The sequence below is a fragment of the Odocoileus virginianus genome, chromosome 17, assembly GCF_023699985.2.
Source record: "Odocoileus virginianus isolate 20LAN1187 ecotype Illinois chromosome 17, Ovbor_1.2, whole genome shotgun sequence".
Classification (NCBI taxonomy): Eukaryota; Metazoa; Chordata; class Mammalia; order Artiodactyla; family Cervidae; genus Odocoileus; species Odocoileus virginianus.
This window is the reverse complement of record NC_069690.1, coordinates 40,733,333-40,750,962: the sequence shown is the minus strand read 5'-3', so window position 1 is coordinate 40,750,962 and position 17,630 is coordinate 40,733,333. Positions and strand designations below refer to the sequence as shown.

The 17,630-nt window shown below is 54.4% G+C and overlaps 1 protein-coding gene across 5 annotated transcripts in view; it reads right to left on the bottom strand.

The window, feature by feature from the left end:
* The window catches only part of ACLY (ATP citrate lyase), a 41,889-nt gene extending 24,501 nt beyond the window's left edge, over positions 1-17,388 (bottom strand). For 2 of the 5 annotated variants that reach the window (XM_070479496.1, XM_070479497.1), the window contains exons 1-13: positions 17,236-17,388; positions 16,647-16,678; positions 12,388-12,574; positions 11,027-11,149; positions 9,135-9,197; positions 8,510-8,700; positions 7,968-8,047; positions 6,861-6,991; positions 5,981-6,099; positions 5,019-5,155; positions 4,274-4,335; positions 2,119-2,236; positions 37-191 (exon numbers count right to left, since the gene is read on the bottom strand). In XM_070479496.1, coding sequence (XP_070335597.1) covers positions 37-191; positions 2,119-2,236; positions 4,274-4,335; positions 5,019-5,155; positions 5,981-6,099; positions 6,861-6,991; positions 7,968-8,047; positions 8,510-8,700; positions 9,135-9,197; positions 11,027-11,149; positions 12,388-12,574; positions 16,647-16,678; positions 17,236-17,337 — 1,500 coding nt within the window. In that variant the 5' untranslated portion in view covers positions 17,338-17,388. Of the gene's footprint in view, positions 1-36; positions 192-2,118; positions 2,237-4,273; positions 4,336-5,018; positions 5,156-5,980; positions 6,100-6,860; positions 6,992-7,967; positions 8,048-8,509; positions 8,701-9,134; positions 9,198-11,026; positions 11,150-12,387; positions 12,588-16,646; positions 16,679-17,199 lie in introns of all 5 variants that reach the window. The other 3 variants (XM_070479493.1, XM_070479495.1, XM_070479494.1) reach the window with 2 other exon arrangements.
* Positions 17,389-17,630: the final 242 nt, after the last annotated feature.

Sequence of the window (17,630 nt, the reverse complement as noted above, 5' to 3'; positions counted from 1 at the left end):
CTGCAGGCTTTGCAGCAGAGGAAGCCTGGCACCTACTGAAGTGCTCCCGCTGGCGTTGAGGAGGAAGTTTGCGGTGTGGGCTGCTGTGGGCGGCTGATTGGGGATGGGCCGATGGCCCAGGGCCATGCCCACGATAGCCGTCATGTGAGTCTCGGTGCCGAAGACATGAATGGGGATCCCAGTGGTCTTCCCTGTGAGGAAGGAAAAGCATCCATCACTTGAGTCTCCTAAGAAGTGCCCGTGGCTGCAGGACTCTGCCAAGGCACCTTCTGTGCAAGCCCAATTATCCCAGGACAAGTTGGTGGTCATTTTCTTCACCGCTAAACAAATCTCTGTAAAGACTACCTGCCAGCAAGAGCATGAAACGGCTTTATGGACACCCTCCAACGACCACAGCATCGTGAGAGCCTGCCCTCCGCCTTCTCCGCCCTTGCCGCCTGTGGCCATCGCCCCATAGACCCCAGGCCCGGCCTCTGTTCTTGAACACCTGGACCCCTCTCCTCTCCCCAGAGCTCTGCCCTGCTCCTTCCTCCGCATGGAGCTGTCCCCTGGCTGTCACTTGGCTCAGCTCAAGTGTCACCTTCTGAGAGAGGCCCTCCCTGATGTGACAGCCGCTCCCCTCCACGCCGCCCTGCCTGGAGATCCCTGGCAGACAGTGTCTTGTTCCAGCCACTGTTTACTTGTCTTAATGTCCCCGGAGTTTAAGGCCCCGGAGGTGACTGGGTGACATTCACTGAGCTGTGAGCCCACAGCAGGTCTTCAGTTTTAGGTGAGAACTAGGACTTGATACCACTCCAAGTGATGCAGGTGGGTGTAATGTTTGCCATGGATTTGGGAAAACGGGAAGGTGGAAAGGTCCGGTCTCTCAGTCAGAGGGCCCGCTCACTGAGCAGGAGTGTCTTACATCCACCTTCCCTCTGTCTTGTCACCTGCCCCCCAATCCCCTCCTTATCTCCCTCCACCCCCACCCCTCCCCCCACCCCACTCTCCACCCCTCACCCCTACCCCTACCCCCCACCCCTCACAGAACTGCTCTTGGCACCAGGGCTGCGCTTCCCTCAAGACCAAAGCCCGCTGGTTCAATCAGGTCAGCTCAGAGAGACCTAATCTTAGTCCTCGCTGATGAGACGTGGTACCCCAGTTCTTGAAAGCCCTGAGTCTGAGGTCTCTGGAGCCTGCAGGAGGCGCCCAAAATGGAGAAGGAAGAAAGGAAACCCAAATGGACCCACGCCCTCACTTCCCTCAGCTCAGCGAGGGGACAACTCCTTCCTGTTCTACCAGCTATTGGATCCCTACCTCCACCCAGGCCTGGACACTGACCCATCTCCCTCCCCTCGCCCCTCAGTCTGGGCCACCGCTCTGTCCTGGAGCTGCCACAGCCTCCTGGGTGGGCTCCTTGCTTCAAGCTGGCTGCCCTGGCGGCCTTATCTCCACCTGGCAGCCTAAATAGCCCTCAGCCCTAAGTCAAATGGTGTCTCGCCTCTGCTCAAGTCTTCCAGCAGCTGCCAGGGTCACGGCCAAGCGCCCACAGGACCTGTACTAGCCCCGCCCGGCTTCTCCCTTGGCCTCTCTGCCTCCAGCCTCAGCCCCAGACCCCTCAGTTGGCCCCACCTCAGGGCCTCGGGACCTGCCCTTTCATCTGCAGACAGCCACCACCAACTGCTCCCTCTTCTCCTCAGATTTCTGCCCAAATGCCACCTTTCTGGCCAAGTGCTCTCTGACTGCCTCATTTAAAACTGCCCTGTCCCCTCCCAGAGGCCACCCCTTCCCCAACTGGCCCTGCCTCGTGCCTCCTGAGGCTGCAGCCACTGTCCTCGATGGCACGAGGGCCTGCTGCCTGTCAGCTGGCGTCTGTGGCCGTGACCCCAGGGCTCAGCACAGGGCCAGGCGTGCTCAATCAACAGCTGGATAAACTGCTTTCCTGCCTGTTCTGAATTCAGGTTTCGGTCAGGTGCTGTGTGTCAGAGGGCACAGAAATGCAGAAGCCAGCTGTCGCTCCGGGGAGTGAGGTGGGTGGTGGGAGGAGCATGGAGACATTAGAAGACTGACTTGCTCAGGAAATCCCGAGGAGGCAAGACACTCGGGGTGGGAGGAACAGAAAACATCCCCCCATCTTACCGACTTCTCCCATGACCCGCAAGCCCTCCTGATAGTTGGGGCCGCCTCTTCGGACAAAGATCGTGACCTCATGCTCCTTCAGGGGACCCTGGTAATCTCGAATTGCTCTCACGATGCCCTAGAAGGACCAAGGGACGACACTCAAGTGATGAGACAGAAGGCAGCAGCAAGCAAGCACTTACAACCAAGGGACACAAAAGTCCCAGGGCTGCTGGGAGTTTCCTGGTGGTCCAGTTGCTAGGACTCAGCGCTTTCACTGCCAGGGCCCCAGGTTCAGTCCCCAGTCAGGGAACTGAGACTCCATTAGCTGTGCTACACAACCCAAAACAAAACAAAAAAACCCAGGGCTGCTTCTCATGGACCACAGAAAGACCCCGGCAGTTAAGAATTCTGTGAATAGACTGGACTATCCCCAAGCAACCCAAAGGCCCAGGACCGTGACCACTGGTGATGGTGCTGAGGTGAGAACAGGGGGTACCCAGGGGTGACACCCCTCAGTGCACGGGGCACTGGGCCTCCAACGTTGCTGTTGATCAGTCACTAAGTCATGTCTGACTCTTTGTGATCCCGGGAGCTGCAGCACGCCAAGCTTCCCTGTCCTTCACTATCTCCGGGAATTTGCTCAAACTCATGTCCACTGAGTCAGTGATGCTATTCCCATCTCATCCTCTACCGCCCCCTTCTCCTCCTGCCCTCAATCTTTCCCAGCATCAGGGTCTTTTCCAGTGAGTTGGCTCTTTGCATCAAGTGACCAGAGTATTGGTTCTCAGATGCCAGTGGGGCTTTGCTGGTCTCTCACCCCATCTACAGCTGTTGCTTTCTTACTATAATTTTGGGGGAAGCTCTATACCAAGATCCTATGCAAGAGCTGTTGGGGTTATCAGGACAAAAGTCTATTTCACTGTCAAAGTTCTACAAAAGCTTCTCCAAGTGACTTGGGAACAGCTGTTGCAATGGGTATAACTTTGGAAACGTGGGCACATGCACAGGTTTGGACCAGTTTTGTCTGGGCAGATGGAGGGCGAGTTTACGGAGTCTAAGTTCCATCATTCGTGGCATTTCATGGGAAGTTCTACACACAGTGCCTGCTCCAGACATAATTGCCTCTATCACTGGTGCTGCCTTTATGACAGGCCTGCTTGGAAGTTAAAACAAAGCTGTTGAGATCCACCTGTGTCACATTTATTTGTTGAATCAGGTCCAACTAGGGACCTGTTTTAGGTAAGACTAACAAGGCCTTGTCCTCTGTTCCTTGAGAGCTCAGACTTGCAAGACTAACATTTATTTAAGCATTCTTTTTTTAAAATAGCATATACTTCTGATTTTTTTTTTTTTTTTTGCTTTGCCAGGCCTTAGTTGAGGCACATGGGGTTTTTGATCCTCATTATTGCATCATGGGGGGATCTAGTTCCCCGACCAGGGATCGATCCCAGGCTCCTTGCTTTGGGAGCACATAGTTGTAAGCCACTGGACTGCCAGGGAAGTCTCAATCTATGTATTATTCTCCAAGCTTATATGGAACTACCAGACGGCGGACGTTCTTCTGAACAGCTGCCCTAAGCACCTGACAGTATGGGATAGTAAGTGGCCTCCTGAGGCAGCCACCTTGAAGGGGAGGAGTCTGGAGACATGTGAGCTCTCATTCTTCTTACTGGCAGTCACACTCTTTAAACTGGTGCCCACGGCCCTGACCTATGGACAGAGACCCAGGATGACTGGCCTCTGACTGGATAAGCAGAAGGCCTGCACCCCAGGGCATCAAACACTTCCTCATGCCAACCTTTTGGGGAAGGGGCAGATGACTGGGAGATAAAACACCAGGAGGTGCAGAGAACCCAGTCCTACCACGGAACATTGGAAATGGGGTCAATCAAGCCAGTTCTTTACGAATTGGTCCTGAAACAGGAAAGGCAGAAATTCACCTTCTCCCCATATTGTAGGTGGGAGAATTACAGCTCAGAGAGGGTCAGCTGCTTGTCCAGAGAGACACACAGCTTCAGAAAATCCATCCCAGGGTCTTCTGCATCCCTAGGTCAAGACCGCCCCATCCTGGCCTGGGTAACTCATGGGGACCTGCTTCTGTCCCAAATCTTCTTATAGAAACTTCCCTTCCCTGCTTCCTCGCAAACCACCACATTCCCCTGCAGCTGGTTACCTTGAATGTGGCAGCCACGTTGGTGAAGTTTGCGATGCTGCCTCCAATGATGAGGATCTTGCCTGGATTTGGAACAAGAGAGAAGTCAAAAAAGGGTTAGAAAGGTAGACTTGGGCGTTGTATCAGAAATCCAACTGAGGCCCCCTAATTGTTAGGAGATACCAGTGCAGAGGTGGGGAGCAAGCTGGTCTCTCCTGATACAGTTTTATCAGCTTAACCCTACCTTACCTACGCCTCCGAGCAGGTGGTTAATCCAAACCTGCAGAATCTCTGCATCATCCCTAGCTGGCATCGAGAAACCCAGCATGGTTTTTGGACACCCCTGGTGGGACTCCTTGTCTGGCTCATGGGAAGGGGAAATGGTATCTGTAGTCCCAAAACACAGCACAGGTGGTAAAGGGAAGTTGGGAACCACACAGCCTGAATAATAAAGGTGTAAGCAGGCCACGAAGAACTGAATTTATAGCAGTCAGCAAAAGCATGCCGCTGCCACTACCCCTGCTGCAGCCTCCCTTGCACCTGCTCACAGGACTTCATATATCCACCCCTTCCTCACCCACCTGAAGCCCCGGAATGACAGGTGCTGTCACAGCCTGCCACAAAGTCAGGGCAACCTCGGTCCGGAAGTTAAATGATGAGCCCCAGGTTGCAAAGGACCAGGACAACCTTGTGTCTCCCAGCCCAGCCAAAGCCCTTCCCACTCCAGGACACTAGGCCGAGCCAAGGAAGAGCTCATGCGTCTCACCATCTGGGTGCTTCTCGCGGGTCATAAGGGAGAGAATCGTCTTGGCATAGTCATAGGTCTGCTGCTCACTGGGGGCGCCCGAGTACTCCCCGTAGTTCGCCAGCTCGTTGACACCCCCCAGGTCGCAGATGGTGTCACTGCCAGGGAGACAGGGAAGTCACTGCTGGCAAAAGGCAGCAGCCTGGTGCCTGGGGGGTAGCCACACAGACACCCCTGAAGCCTTGAGACCAGGCTGCCTCTGGAAGCGAACTCTCAGCCCTCAGACCCTCAAGCCCCTCACCAGTCAGACTTGAAGGTTAACTGTGCTGCGTCAGACCCTCCTAGGGGAGCACCCTGCCAGCCCTACATGACATTTCTATGAAGTATGAAAATATAACCATTGCTGTTGTTTAGGCACTAAGTTATGTCCGACTCTTTGCGACCTCATGGACTGTAGCCTGCCAGGCTCCTCTGTCCATAGGATTTTCCAGCCAAGAATACTAGAGTGGGTATCCGTTCCCTTCTCCAGGGGATTTTTCCTGACCCAGGGATCAAACCCGAGTCTCCTGCATTGCAGGCAGATTCTTTGCCGCTGAGCCACCAGGGAAGCCTGTGACTACTGATCCAGCTGCTAAAACACCTGGAAGGACACACACGGCGGTGACACACTGGGGCGTGGGCTGGGGACACGACCTGGTTCATTTCCCTGATCTGTGGCACCTTCGTATGGAGCACCTTATTACTAATGGTAAGAATTAAAACTAAAAATTTAATTACAAAAAATAAAAATAAAAATTTAATTTAGAAGCAAGGAAGACGGTTTTGGAGACATTATGGGTAGGCCTTTCTGGGATGCCCCGAGGGTTCCTGCTCTGCAACCAGAGAGGTGGATCAAGCTCTATGGTGAGGGGCTTGATTCAGGCCACACGTGGGAAGCCTGTGGGGGACCCGACCGTCAGCCCCTCAGCAGCCCCTTCGGTCACCTGTACACGACAGAGGCACCCCCTCCGGCCACCATGGTCCAGATTCTCCCCTTGGGATTCAGCAAAGTCAGCTTCAAGCTTGCCCCACTTTTGGCGTCCAGATCTGCAATGTAGGCTTCCTGGGGACCAGAGAGCAACAGGTGGGCCCTGGGGGCACCCCCTTCACCAGGCTGCAAGACCCCAGGACCCCTCCCATTCCCCTGGAGCAGTAGGAAAAGGGCCTTCATTGTCCTCACAGGGTCAGGGAGAAGGGTTTGTGTAGGGCCTCATGGGCCTGGGTCAAAATGGGATGCTGTCTATAAGCACCAAAACCACTGCCTGGAAACAAACTTCCCAACTCCTTTCTCTCTGATTTCAAGTCCCACTAAGTCACTTGCTTCTACCCTGGCCCCACTCCCAGCATCGCCCTGCCTAACTTATTATGTGCCACCCTCTCCCAGCCGGCCAGGCCCCATCCGTCCCCCCAGCCCAGGCTCTTCCCCTGGCCTAGGTTCTGTCACACATGCCTGATCCTGCTGTGAGGATCTCTCCAAGGATGGGGTGGGAAGCCACAATTAAAATTCTCAGCAAGTGGCCAAGACAACTATCTTCCTGACAGGATCAGGGGGAGCCACTCGGAATTACTGAGAAACAACAAATCAAGTTATGAGCCCAGGGAGGTTGATTGAGAGAGGAGTCTAAAAGGATTTCTGGCCAGGATTCAGAGGCTTGGCTCTCTCCTACCCCCACCTCCTTTGGGGTTTTAAGAAAATTAAATGGCTCGACCTTCCTTTCCTGCCAAATATATAGCTCACAAGAGGGTGGGGGGAATGCTCATCTGAGATTAGTCACCCTGCCCGGGCCCCCCTCACTCTCAGTCTCCTCCCCACAGCAGCCTTACCTCTGGGTAAGCCTCCCGCCCAAAGGGGGGTGGGAACTCTATGTCACCCCACTTCACTTTGCAGATGTAGTCAGCAGTGGCATCCACCTTGGCGGCCAAGTCAAGGACGTAGACGCCATCTTTGGTCACAACTTTAAGAAAAGAAGAGGCGATCGGACATGGGTCCTAGCAGAGGTAACCGTCCACCTCTAACCCCCTCCTGGCTTTCCCATACACCACTCCCATGGGGGCCCACCCAGGCCTCACGACTCTCCAGCTCAACAAGAAACCAGATTGGTTCTTATGGAGACACAGCTTTTTGCTCATTCAAGGAAAAACAAATTCTACAAGACCACCCCCACTCCCTGATCTGTAGGTACTAGGGCAGAAACGTCTGCTTTAATTGCCATGGCAATTTTTAAGCACTAGTCATTCACCCATCCACAACTCTGCTATTTAAAAACAAAAAAAGTGTTTCAAGCACAATGTCTAAGGCCCCTGGGTGGGCACCCCCAGGTCCCTTAGGGTCCAGCGAGAAGTGGGAAGAGGGGGAGCTGTGGGTGCACCAGGCCCCCCACCAGCAGGATGCATTTACCACCGCCTCGCTGGAGTCCACTTCCCTCTACCCAGGGCCACTGAGCTAATTTAGTTAGCACAGAGCCATCTGGTCCATGACAGGGGCTACATCCCCCAGTTGGAATCTGAATCAGGAGTCTGACCTCAGAAGCTCTGGCCAGAGTCAGCCCACACCACCTGCCTCTTGCACAACCCGAGAGCCTTCGCCAAGGTCTTTCCCCCAGCTGTGGGGGTCAATGATTGACTAACTCCTGGAGTGGGTGGAGGGGAGGGGGGCCTCTGAGGCACCAAGAGGAAGGGAAGGTCTGACTGGTCAGGTAGACACAGGGGCAGCCCAGCTCACGGGAGAACAGCCTGATCCACTGGCAGGAAGAGCCACCGAGCAGAATCAGACATACCAGGACTTCCCCATCACAGAAGAAACTGGAGTTGGTGAAACAGAAGGATGATCACAGCCTCCTGAGAGCCTGGGGAATCCCTCTGCCCCCACACACCTGTCTGCTCTGCCCTCTGCAAGCGGTTGTGTGGGCTCACCCCAGCAGAGATAGTTACCAAGGGGGTTGATCTCGAGGTAGGTGAAGTACAGATCCTCATAGAAATTGAAGAGGCCGGAGATAAAGCTAGCCAGAATTCTAGAGGGGGAGGCAGAGAGGGACCATCAGTCCACGAGGGAGCGGGCTCAGCAGCCACCTCTCACTGCTATTGACAGCTCCACTCCCCAGCACCCACTCTGCTGACCCCTCCCTCTCCTCTCCAAACCCTGCTCCCCGGATGTCACTCTTCAGCCACTGAGGCGGAAAGAGGCTGTCAGGCATGGAGCAGGAGTGGGGCCCACGCCAGACAGACAGGGGCAAGGAGGTGAGGGATGCTGACGGACATCTCAGTCTGAGCCAGCCTCCCCACTGCCCCCGCATCCCTCCTGGGGACCGGGAGGGACTGTGACTGCTGGCTGCTCCCCATCTTCCAGCAAAAGGCTGGGGTGGGGTAGCCGGTGCCCAGACAGGGAAGGCCACTCCGCTTGCCCCCCTGTACCCAGAGCTGTCAGCCTTCCCCGTTCCTACACCACCACCACCCTGCCGTCCCTCTCACTCAACTCTTTCTTGTCTTCGGGGGCGTGGACAAGCAGGTGTTTCTTGATGTCCTCGGGATTCAGCTTCTCATCCACGCCGACGAGCAGTTTCTGGGCTTTGGCATCCACGTCGCCCACGTCCACCCCACCCTCATGGTGGAACAGGACATAGTCCCCTTCCCGGGTAGCATAGATGCAGACGTAGAACTCCTCTTCCTTACGAGGGAAGAGGGTACCATATGGGTGAGGGGCCCAGCCCCAGTAGTATCATTTCTAAAACCCCACAGACACCTCCCACCAGGTGAGACCTCAAGGACAAAGAGGCCACTGCCTTGCTGGCTGACAGTCCAGACTGGGCCAGTGTGACCTGCTCTGAGGCAAGGGTCCTCCCTTCAAGTCCTTCTCACTCCAGCACTGGGAAGTCCCCTCTGTTTCCAGCGCTGGTTCCTTTCTGCTGCAAACTAAGCCCTTCCCCTCATCTCTGAACTCCCCACTCTGCAGCACCCTCAGACCCTAAAAACGCAGCTTCAGAGACTTTGGTTGCTCTGACTTTTCTCCAGCAGCTTGATTTCTCCTTTCATCAATTTAGGATCAACAGGCACAATGTTCCCAGAGGGCAGAGACCCAGCTGGGAGCCACCTCACACATACCTGAGTGTGGGGGACAAAGGGCTCGATCAGGAAGTTCTTGAGGAAGCCTGTGGCCTTGCCAACCTATGGAGATTGAAGGAGATACAGCTCAGGCAGATGGCACACCTTACTCGCGGGGCAAGAGGAGGGATGACCCTCTGCTCCTTCCACCTCAGCCGTCCATCAGAGGTGGGGCCCCAGCACTACTGCCACACCACCTGCCAGAAAGAGATCTTTCCAGAAACTAGGGCAATGGGGTCACAGACCCTTACACCAAAGAAGTCTTCATGAGACCCCTTCTTCCACCCACTGCCCTTGTGCCAGCCACAGTTTGACACTTCTAAAATGTCTCGCATCTTCTGTTCCGCCTCCTCTGGAGGGTGACAAATGAGCTGGAATGTGGTCCCGCCCCCCAAAAGCAGCGATCCAGAGCCTCTCCCCCTCTGCTGTCCCAAAGATCACGTGCTCGGACAAATCAAGGTTATCGATCCCAGAGCTCAGGCAGGGAGACCCAGCCTCAGGCGCAAGGAATGGCTGGGGAAGGGAGAGACAATGGAGCTTGACAGGGAAAACCTTTCCTCACAGACTTTCCCTGCTGATGACAACAGGCCTGCAGAGCTAATCAGTTTGAGTGGGTCCCTGGCGGCAGCCGAGGCGAGACAGTCCTCACCCTCCCTCCCCGCGTGTCCTGAAGCCCCTGCCCGCCCATGCGTGCGTCATTGCTGAGTCAGGGACCAGTGATCCATCAGAGGTAATGAGCCGCTCCTGCCCAGGCCAACACTGCTGCCAGCTCAGATGTCCCCAACGTCTCCCCCCACCCCATGACAAAGCCAGCTAAGAAGGAAGCATGAGGACCTCCCTGGAGACACTGCTCAGCGCCCCCAACCCTGCTGTCCTCTCCCCAAAGGCCTGGGGGCATGAAGGTCAAGATCCCTCCACCCTCAAGCCCATGTATAACTTCAGGGATCCCCCTTTACCCAGGAGAGCCAGAAATGGGAAATTAACAAGAAGAGCTGATTTGAGGAAGCCCGGGTAAAAAGGAAGATGGCTCCATCACCACCTTCATCCTACTCTGGGGAGATCAAGTTAGAGAACAGCTCAACCCTGATCCACAGTCACCCCAGATGGGACAAAGCCAGGTGTGGACAGCACATCCTCCCCAGCTTAAGTCAAGCCTTGGTCCACTCCCTCCCTTCAATTCTCCAGCTCCCTTGGGGAAAAGAAAAAGAAATCCAGTTTTATTTCTGGGCATCACTTAGCCTTCCACTCTCTTACCTACAGAGTTGAAATTAATCAACAAGCTGGGAGAAGGCAAGAACTGAATTGACTCTTCAGTATTAATTGTCTCCTCCTCGGTTCTTGGCCCAAGAATGTTTCTGCCTAAACGATTCTGCATCTCCCTTCAAGTTTTGTTTTGTTTTTTAATCGTTCCCTCTTATGTATGCAGGTCATGGTGAGCTACCCTACCCTTTCTGGTAATTGAAAAGAAAGGTGCTCCCAGAGTAGGTCTCAGAGTCCCATCTCCATGACTGTTGTTAAAGGAACAGACTATTTTGTCCTGGCTCGGGTTCCTTAGGCTTAGCTGCCCTGCAGCATTTGGGATCTTACTTCCCTGACCAGGGATCGAACCTTCATCCTCTGCATTGGAAGGCAGATTCTTAACCACTGGACCACCACGGAAGTCCCTGTATTACTTCTACGTGTACAGCACATCTCACCATTTCCCATAAGGGGAGCTCAGAATGAGCATCCAACTGGCCCTACTATATAAGTCAGCTCTGCAGGACTCCTGCCCTCCCCAGCTTGCAATCGGACCAGTCGTGGGGGTGATCCATAGGGTTGCAGATCTGGAAGCAACCATGTTTGCTTCTATCACTACAGCACATCCACCCCAACCCTACACCCAGACTCACTGTAGCCTCCTGTCCCAGGCGTGGCTTCAGCCAGGACTTGACTCCATCCAGAGTGAGGTTGACCCCAACTAGGCCCAGCTTTCCACGCCGTTTGATCAGCTGGTCTGGCTTGACCACCAAGCTCTGGAACAAGAGAGTTGGTTGGTTTGTTTTGTGTTTTGACTTAGCCATGTGGCTTGTGGGATCTAGTTCTCCGACCAGGAATTGAACCCAGGCCCTTGGCATTGACAGCCTGGAGTCCAAACCCCTGGACCACCAGGGAATTTCCAAGAGGGGTTTGTATTTAGAGCAAAGAAGGAGAGGGGAGAGTTAAGAGGTAATAGTCTAGGGCCCCAAAGCACAGAATAGCCTGGGTGGCTTCCAATTCACCCCACTCTCAAAGTAAATTCCACCCATCTTCAAGGTCAGCTCCCAGAAGTTTCTTCACCTATCCCAGCCAACATCTTTGACAACCGGGAATCTAGAGCTGTCCTGGCTCAGGATAGAGTCTGGCACAGAGTAGGCGCTCACTGAATACCTACTGAATGAGTAAAGCATTTCCTACCTTCCCTATATGATATCTTAGCTTCATTCAACAGCTCAGAATATGGACTGGCACCCATGTTCCAAAAAGAAAGAATAGAAAGAGAGAGCCCTGGGGTGACAAAGCACCGTAGAAGACATCTGGTCAACCCTATCCCTGTGCTTGAACCCCATCTACAAGATCTACAAGCAGCCCCTAGCCACTGCTCACACACCTCCAGTACCAGGAAGTTCACCAACTCCCTTTGTGGTTTGGGGTTTGGGCTGCCTCATAGCGGAAGGAAAATTGCATCCCTGAACACCCTCCCACTCACCCCCCTCACTGGCCCTAGTCCTCTGGGACCTGCAGAGACGTCTAAATGGATCTACAGAGAGGATTCTATCAGCCATTCTACACAAAGTATAGCATCGCACTTCCTCATGGCCCTGACATTTTCCTGATGGAGCAGGTGCTTTTTACTGAGCATTTACCAAAGGCCAGGCAGCAGACCAGAGACTTTCCAGGCATTATTACTAGTCCTTAAATTCACAGGGTGAGTGGTATGCCCATTTGACAGATGGGGAATCTAAAACTCAAGAGAGGTGAAATGGCCTGCCCCAGGCCACATGGCTGAGAACCAGAGAGCCGCCACCCGGACTCCAGTTTGTCCAGTTCCAGTCCAGGCTCTTTACACAGTGCCCGGGGACCTCAGCATGCGGCACAGAGGGCCGAACACAAAACACGCTCAGCCCCCTGCACCCTGCACACCCAGGCAGGCCATCTGCCATCACATGTTCTGAGGGGACATCTGGGCCTGGAGAAGGGGTCTGGTGGGGGCGGGGGGGGGGGGGGGGCTCACCTGGCTGAGCAGCCACGGGTGGTCCTGCAACAGGTGGGCCCAGTCTGTGTCAGCGGTGACCCGGGCGTACTTGAAGCGGTTCTGGATGGCCGAGGTGGTGCAGATGTACTTGTAGAGGAGTTCTTTGCCTGTCTGCTCGGAAATCGCCTTGGCCGACATGGCTACAGAAGGCCCTGTGCTACCTGTTGGGGAGAGAGGGGCTGGTCGGGGCGGGGAGGGGGAGATGGAGGCGCTATCTTCTCCAGCAAGACAGACCCTGACCCAGCTGCCCCCAGACCATAAAACCTGATCTCAGCGCTTCTCCAGAGGGAGAAGAGGGCTGCCCCAGAAGGAAGGATGGAAGGGAGATCTCAAACAGCACTGACCACAGAGAGTGTGGACTGGGAAATGATGGGTGAGGACAGAGGGTGGAGAAAAACAAAGGTGGCATTTACCTCCCCGGGGACTCGTGGCCTCTACTCTCTAGGCAAACTAGCTCACCCAAGAGCACATTCACGCACATTCACCCTGGGGCAAAGAAAGCTGGATGGCGAGACCATGAATAGCAGGGATGTGAGCCCAACCTGAGTGCCTGTCCCACCCGAGATGAGCACACAGACCCTGAAATGCACCCTCCAGTTCTATGACCTGTGGGGAACACAGTTAAATAGTGTAAGACTAGCCCTACTCCTCCTCCATGTCTGGTCTCCAACGCACTCAGACTCACTTATTTCACACACTCACACACATCACCAGCCCAAAGGCTGGGTAAGCAAGTCTATTTAGCCTCACACAGGACCAAGGCCCCCAGGAGTGAAGAGGAAGGGTTATGTCAAAGCCCATTTCTCCCAGGACACCAGACTCCCAGCCAAATTCAGAGCTGACACAGGGCGGGGGAACTGTGACCTTCAGTGCATCCCACCCACCCCGCTGAGTCATCCAGCTACTCATTTAGAGCAAAACAGAGTCCTCTCTGGGAACCACCCATACCAGTCACTTCTAACTGAGCCAGAACTGGCGGAAGAGAGGCAAAAGCCATCCTGGGTCACATGTAGGTGAGCCCTGGGAGATGCATGGAGATTGAGAGTCCTATCTCTTAATTTTATTTCTGTCCACACCACGTGGCACGCGGGACTTTAGTTCTCCAACCAAAGATCAAACCCATGCCCTCCACAGTGGAAGCACAGATTCTTAACCACTGGACCGCCAGGGAAGTTCCCACAGCCCTATTTCTTAGATAAGGAATAAAAGCTCAGAGGGGTTAAGACAACTTGCCCAATAAGCCTAATTAATATGCAGGGGTCCCAAGGCTTGAACTCAAACCCTCTCACTCCTGGTACCCAGAAAATCCCACAGTCAGCCCGAGAGAAAAGACCGCTTGTCCAGGAGCCAGGCCATTTCCCCCATTCACCTCACAGAAGGGGCTATGATGACAACCTCACCTTCCCTCCCTGTCACTTTGTCCTGACACACCCTTTCTCCCCTGAGGTAGTGCCTGGAGCAATTTGGGAAGAGAAAGGGTGGGGAGACAGGAAGGGAAAGGAAACTAAGTCATTCATGCCAAAAGCTTGTCCAGATCAGGAAAAGTCACTCCTGTCTCTCCAACAAAGATCCAGAATTGAGGTTGTTGAATTTACTGGGAGAGAAAAGCCAAGAGTAAATAAAGGAGGGTGGAGCTGAAGGGCTGGCTGCTTTACATACTCAGGAAGGTTGGTCTCTCTCCATTCCCAGCTCAGGGAAGGCCAGAGTTTCTGGGGCCACTCTACACCTCCTTTCCAATTCTCCAAGCTGGGCTTCAGGTTCTAATCCTGGCTTGACTGGCTGGCTGAGCCTCCCAGCTATCTTCCAGCAAGGCACAAAGAGTACATTCAGTCTGGTGTCTGGCCCAAAGGCGGGTAGCTGGGAAGGGGCTCAAAGCAAATGTTCCCTTTTCTTGCCTTCCCCTGGGATGACTTCCGGCTCCTTCTCAATATGAGTTTCCAAAGGAGACGCCTCAACCAGTCCCACTGCCCCATACCCCTCCATCCCCCACCCACTCCAGCTCCATTTCCCAACCTTCTTTACTCAGACCAGAAAAACTGGTCCTGAAATCAGACAGGTACCCGTGCCCCTACCCACTCCCAAACAGAGTCCAACCCAGGGCAGATCAAGCAGATAAAGGAGATGGCAGCTGCTGACCACCATTAGTGGTTACGACACATCAGTCACAAGCTGATGACAAATTCCAAGAAAAAGGAAGCCCCCCTCCACCTCCCCAACCCCAGCTAAGCCTCTCCAGCAGAGAGACACTCCCAGAACAACGACCGCCCCCCCATACAAAGACCCAACTTTGTTTTTTTTTTTTTTTTGCTCTTTGAAGTGTTTATTTTTTAATTTTTATTTTTTTTTTTTAATTTTTTATTAGTTGGAGGCTAATTACTTTACAATATTGTAGTGGTTTTTGTCATACATTGACATGAATCAGCCATGGATATACATGTATTCCCCATCCCGATCCCCCCTCCCAAGACCCGACTTTGGAAAGAACCTGGATGAGAAAAGGGACCTTTGGCAGTTGAAAAAAAAAAAAAAAAATCACAATTTCCTTGAGCCTTAGTTCAGATCTCAGATCCAAGAAGAACTCACCTCTGGTGCTCAGGAGAGGGATGGGAGAGCAGACAACAGGGGAATGGCACAGATAGAAAAGCTTTGCCAGCTCACCAAAACAGACTGGCCACCAGAGCACTTTAGCATAGATAGGGCAGGCCCTCTCAAGGCCAAGACAGAGAATTTATAGGATAGAGTAAAAAGACAGGGAAAGAATCTGGCCTCTGCATATTTACCAAGATAGGGTAAGAAGACTCACAAAGCCAGGGAGTGGACTGTGGAGATAAATCACAAGTTTAATCATTCGGAGGAGTCCCTTGAGGGTAGTGGATCTTAACCTACGTGAGGTCTCAGACTCTTCAAGCACCAGAAGAAAAGCCCAGAAAAACATACCACATACCCGATTTTGCTTATCCCTTCAAGACCATGACCTGTGACCATGATCTGACAGCCAAGAACACTGGTTCAAGTAATAAAAGGACTTAAAAGTGTAAACCAGTCTGAGCTGGGAACACAACACACACACCCCCCACTGTGGAGTCTTGGGCTGCCTCCCCAGTAACTGAATAACTGAATGTGCTGTCAGACTGGTCAGAGATGGTTTCAGGGCAGAGCTAAGATCCTAGGGGTCCACTTTGGGGTCCCAGGAACTGTTACCTAGGTAAATTTGGGGAAAATCATGCCAGGGGACCTGAACACACACGTTCTCTCAATCGAAAGGAGGGCCCTTCTGAGCTGAATGGGGTCTTTTCTGCAGACAGGATAAGTTACCCAGAATTGAGTTCATCCACAGCTGCCATGGAGCGCAGAAGTAGCCCACAGGGAAGGCTGAAAGAAAGGAGTCTGTTCCCCAGGACTGTACCCCTGGGACACAGCCAGAGGAGAGGAACCACTGGGGATGCTATGTAGGGTCTCTGTGAGAAGGACAAAGAGCACTTATTTTAAGGTTAGTATCCACAGGAGTGGTTTGTTTTTTTTTCTTTTTGGAAAGGCCAGGCAATCCCTGGAGTAAAGAGAGGGACAGAATTCTGAGGGTCCCCTACTGCAGCAAACATAGTGGAGAATGGGGGTGGAGACACCTACCACCCAGCTGAGCTCAAAAGCTGTTCCCATTACCATCTTCCAAGCTGTTTAAGAAGCTCTTTAAATATTAAAAAAAAGAAAAGAAAAAGAAGCAGCAGCTCTTTAAGAGGTGAAAACACCCCTCTGGGCAGCTGGGTCTACCAGCTGTCCTTCACCCAACATTTCAGAATTTCAGAAATCTAATGAACTGAGCTGGCTGAAACACAGTGCTAAGTTAAAGGGTGGAGAGAGGAGTGGGCTGGTTGACCAAATTGTGCTATGCACTGCTTCCCCCCGCAAAATCCTCTTCCCAGGCAGACTCCGGAGGACCACCTAATGGCAGAACTCCTTGGTATCCGCCAAGGTTGGGGAGGGCAGCAGGCGCTGGGACTGGCCCTCTGCCAAGCCCGACAGGAGGGTGGCGGCAGCATCCTCCAGCCCCTGGAGGACCTTGTCTCGGCAAAGCTCGGCATCACCGCCAAGGGTGGGGAGAGAGACGGGCACCCCAGCCATCTGTCGCTTAGCGGCTGGGCCTGACGGCACCCCCAGAGCGAGGAGGGTCCTCCCTGCGCCGCCCATCCAAGGACAGGTCCTCGTGGCGAGGCCTGGGGCGGCCCTGCCAAGTGTGGTCCTCGGCGGCTGCGCGCCCTGCTCGCTCCCTCCACTTTGGCGCGGGGCTTAGTCGACTCTCCACAGAACTAAAAAGGAAGGGCCTGAACCGACTGGTGAGGAGTAGGAGTGGGGAGACTAGCCACCGCTCTACCTCCTTTGCCCGGCATCCGATGGCGGGGGTGGGGGGACCCAGATGGGGGCAAGAGGTGGCCACAGAAAGCCCGATGAGGCTCGGAGACTAGTCCTGGGGAGGGGATGAGGGGAGCCAGTTAGGGGCGATGTAATACGGCGGAGGGAAGGCAGGCAACAACGGCGGCCAGCCTTGTGCAAACTCCGGGAACTAGAATGTGGAGGAGTTGGGGCGGGGGAGGGGAGGGCGACACGAGGCCACCGGCCGGGATCCCAGCGAAGGCTAACCTAAAACTAAGACCCCCAAAACTCCAAGCAGGTGCAGGGAGCGCTCGTGAGCCCCAAGCCGGCTTCGAGGGAGGCGGTTCCGGGTTGGGGGAGGGAAGCAGGAAGCTCCTTGACTAAGTGGGGTCCATCTCACGAAAACAGCCGTCCGCCACTCACCTCTCCGAGAAAGTCTATGCGCGGCGTTCAGTCTACAGGCCCCAAGTCACCGCCCACAGCTAGGAGCGCTCCAGCCTCCGGTAGCCGCCGAGGACCTTGCTTTTGTCCTGGCGCTGGCGGGCTTCTCCCCGCCCCCATCGGCTCACAGCGCGAGCCGCCGGGCCATTGGCCACACGCATTCCCTAGCCTGAGCGCCAGAGCTCCTCCCAATTCGCTGCCTGATATAGCCCCGCCCCCGAGGCCAGGCCCCAGGGTTTGCTGGGACTTGTAGTCCCGCTGGTGCATCTGTCCCGGAAGGGTGGCGGGCACCGCCTCTCCGGAGCCTGCCGAGCCAGGGAGGGGTCGGGGGCGGGGCCTCCGGTGGGGAGATGGGCCGGGCTACGCTGGGAGGGGAACATACGAGGCTGGGGGCCGTGGCCTGATCGCTTAGG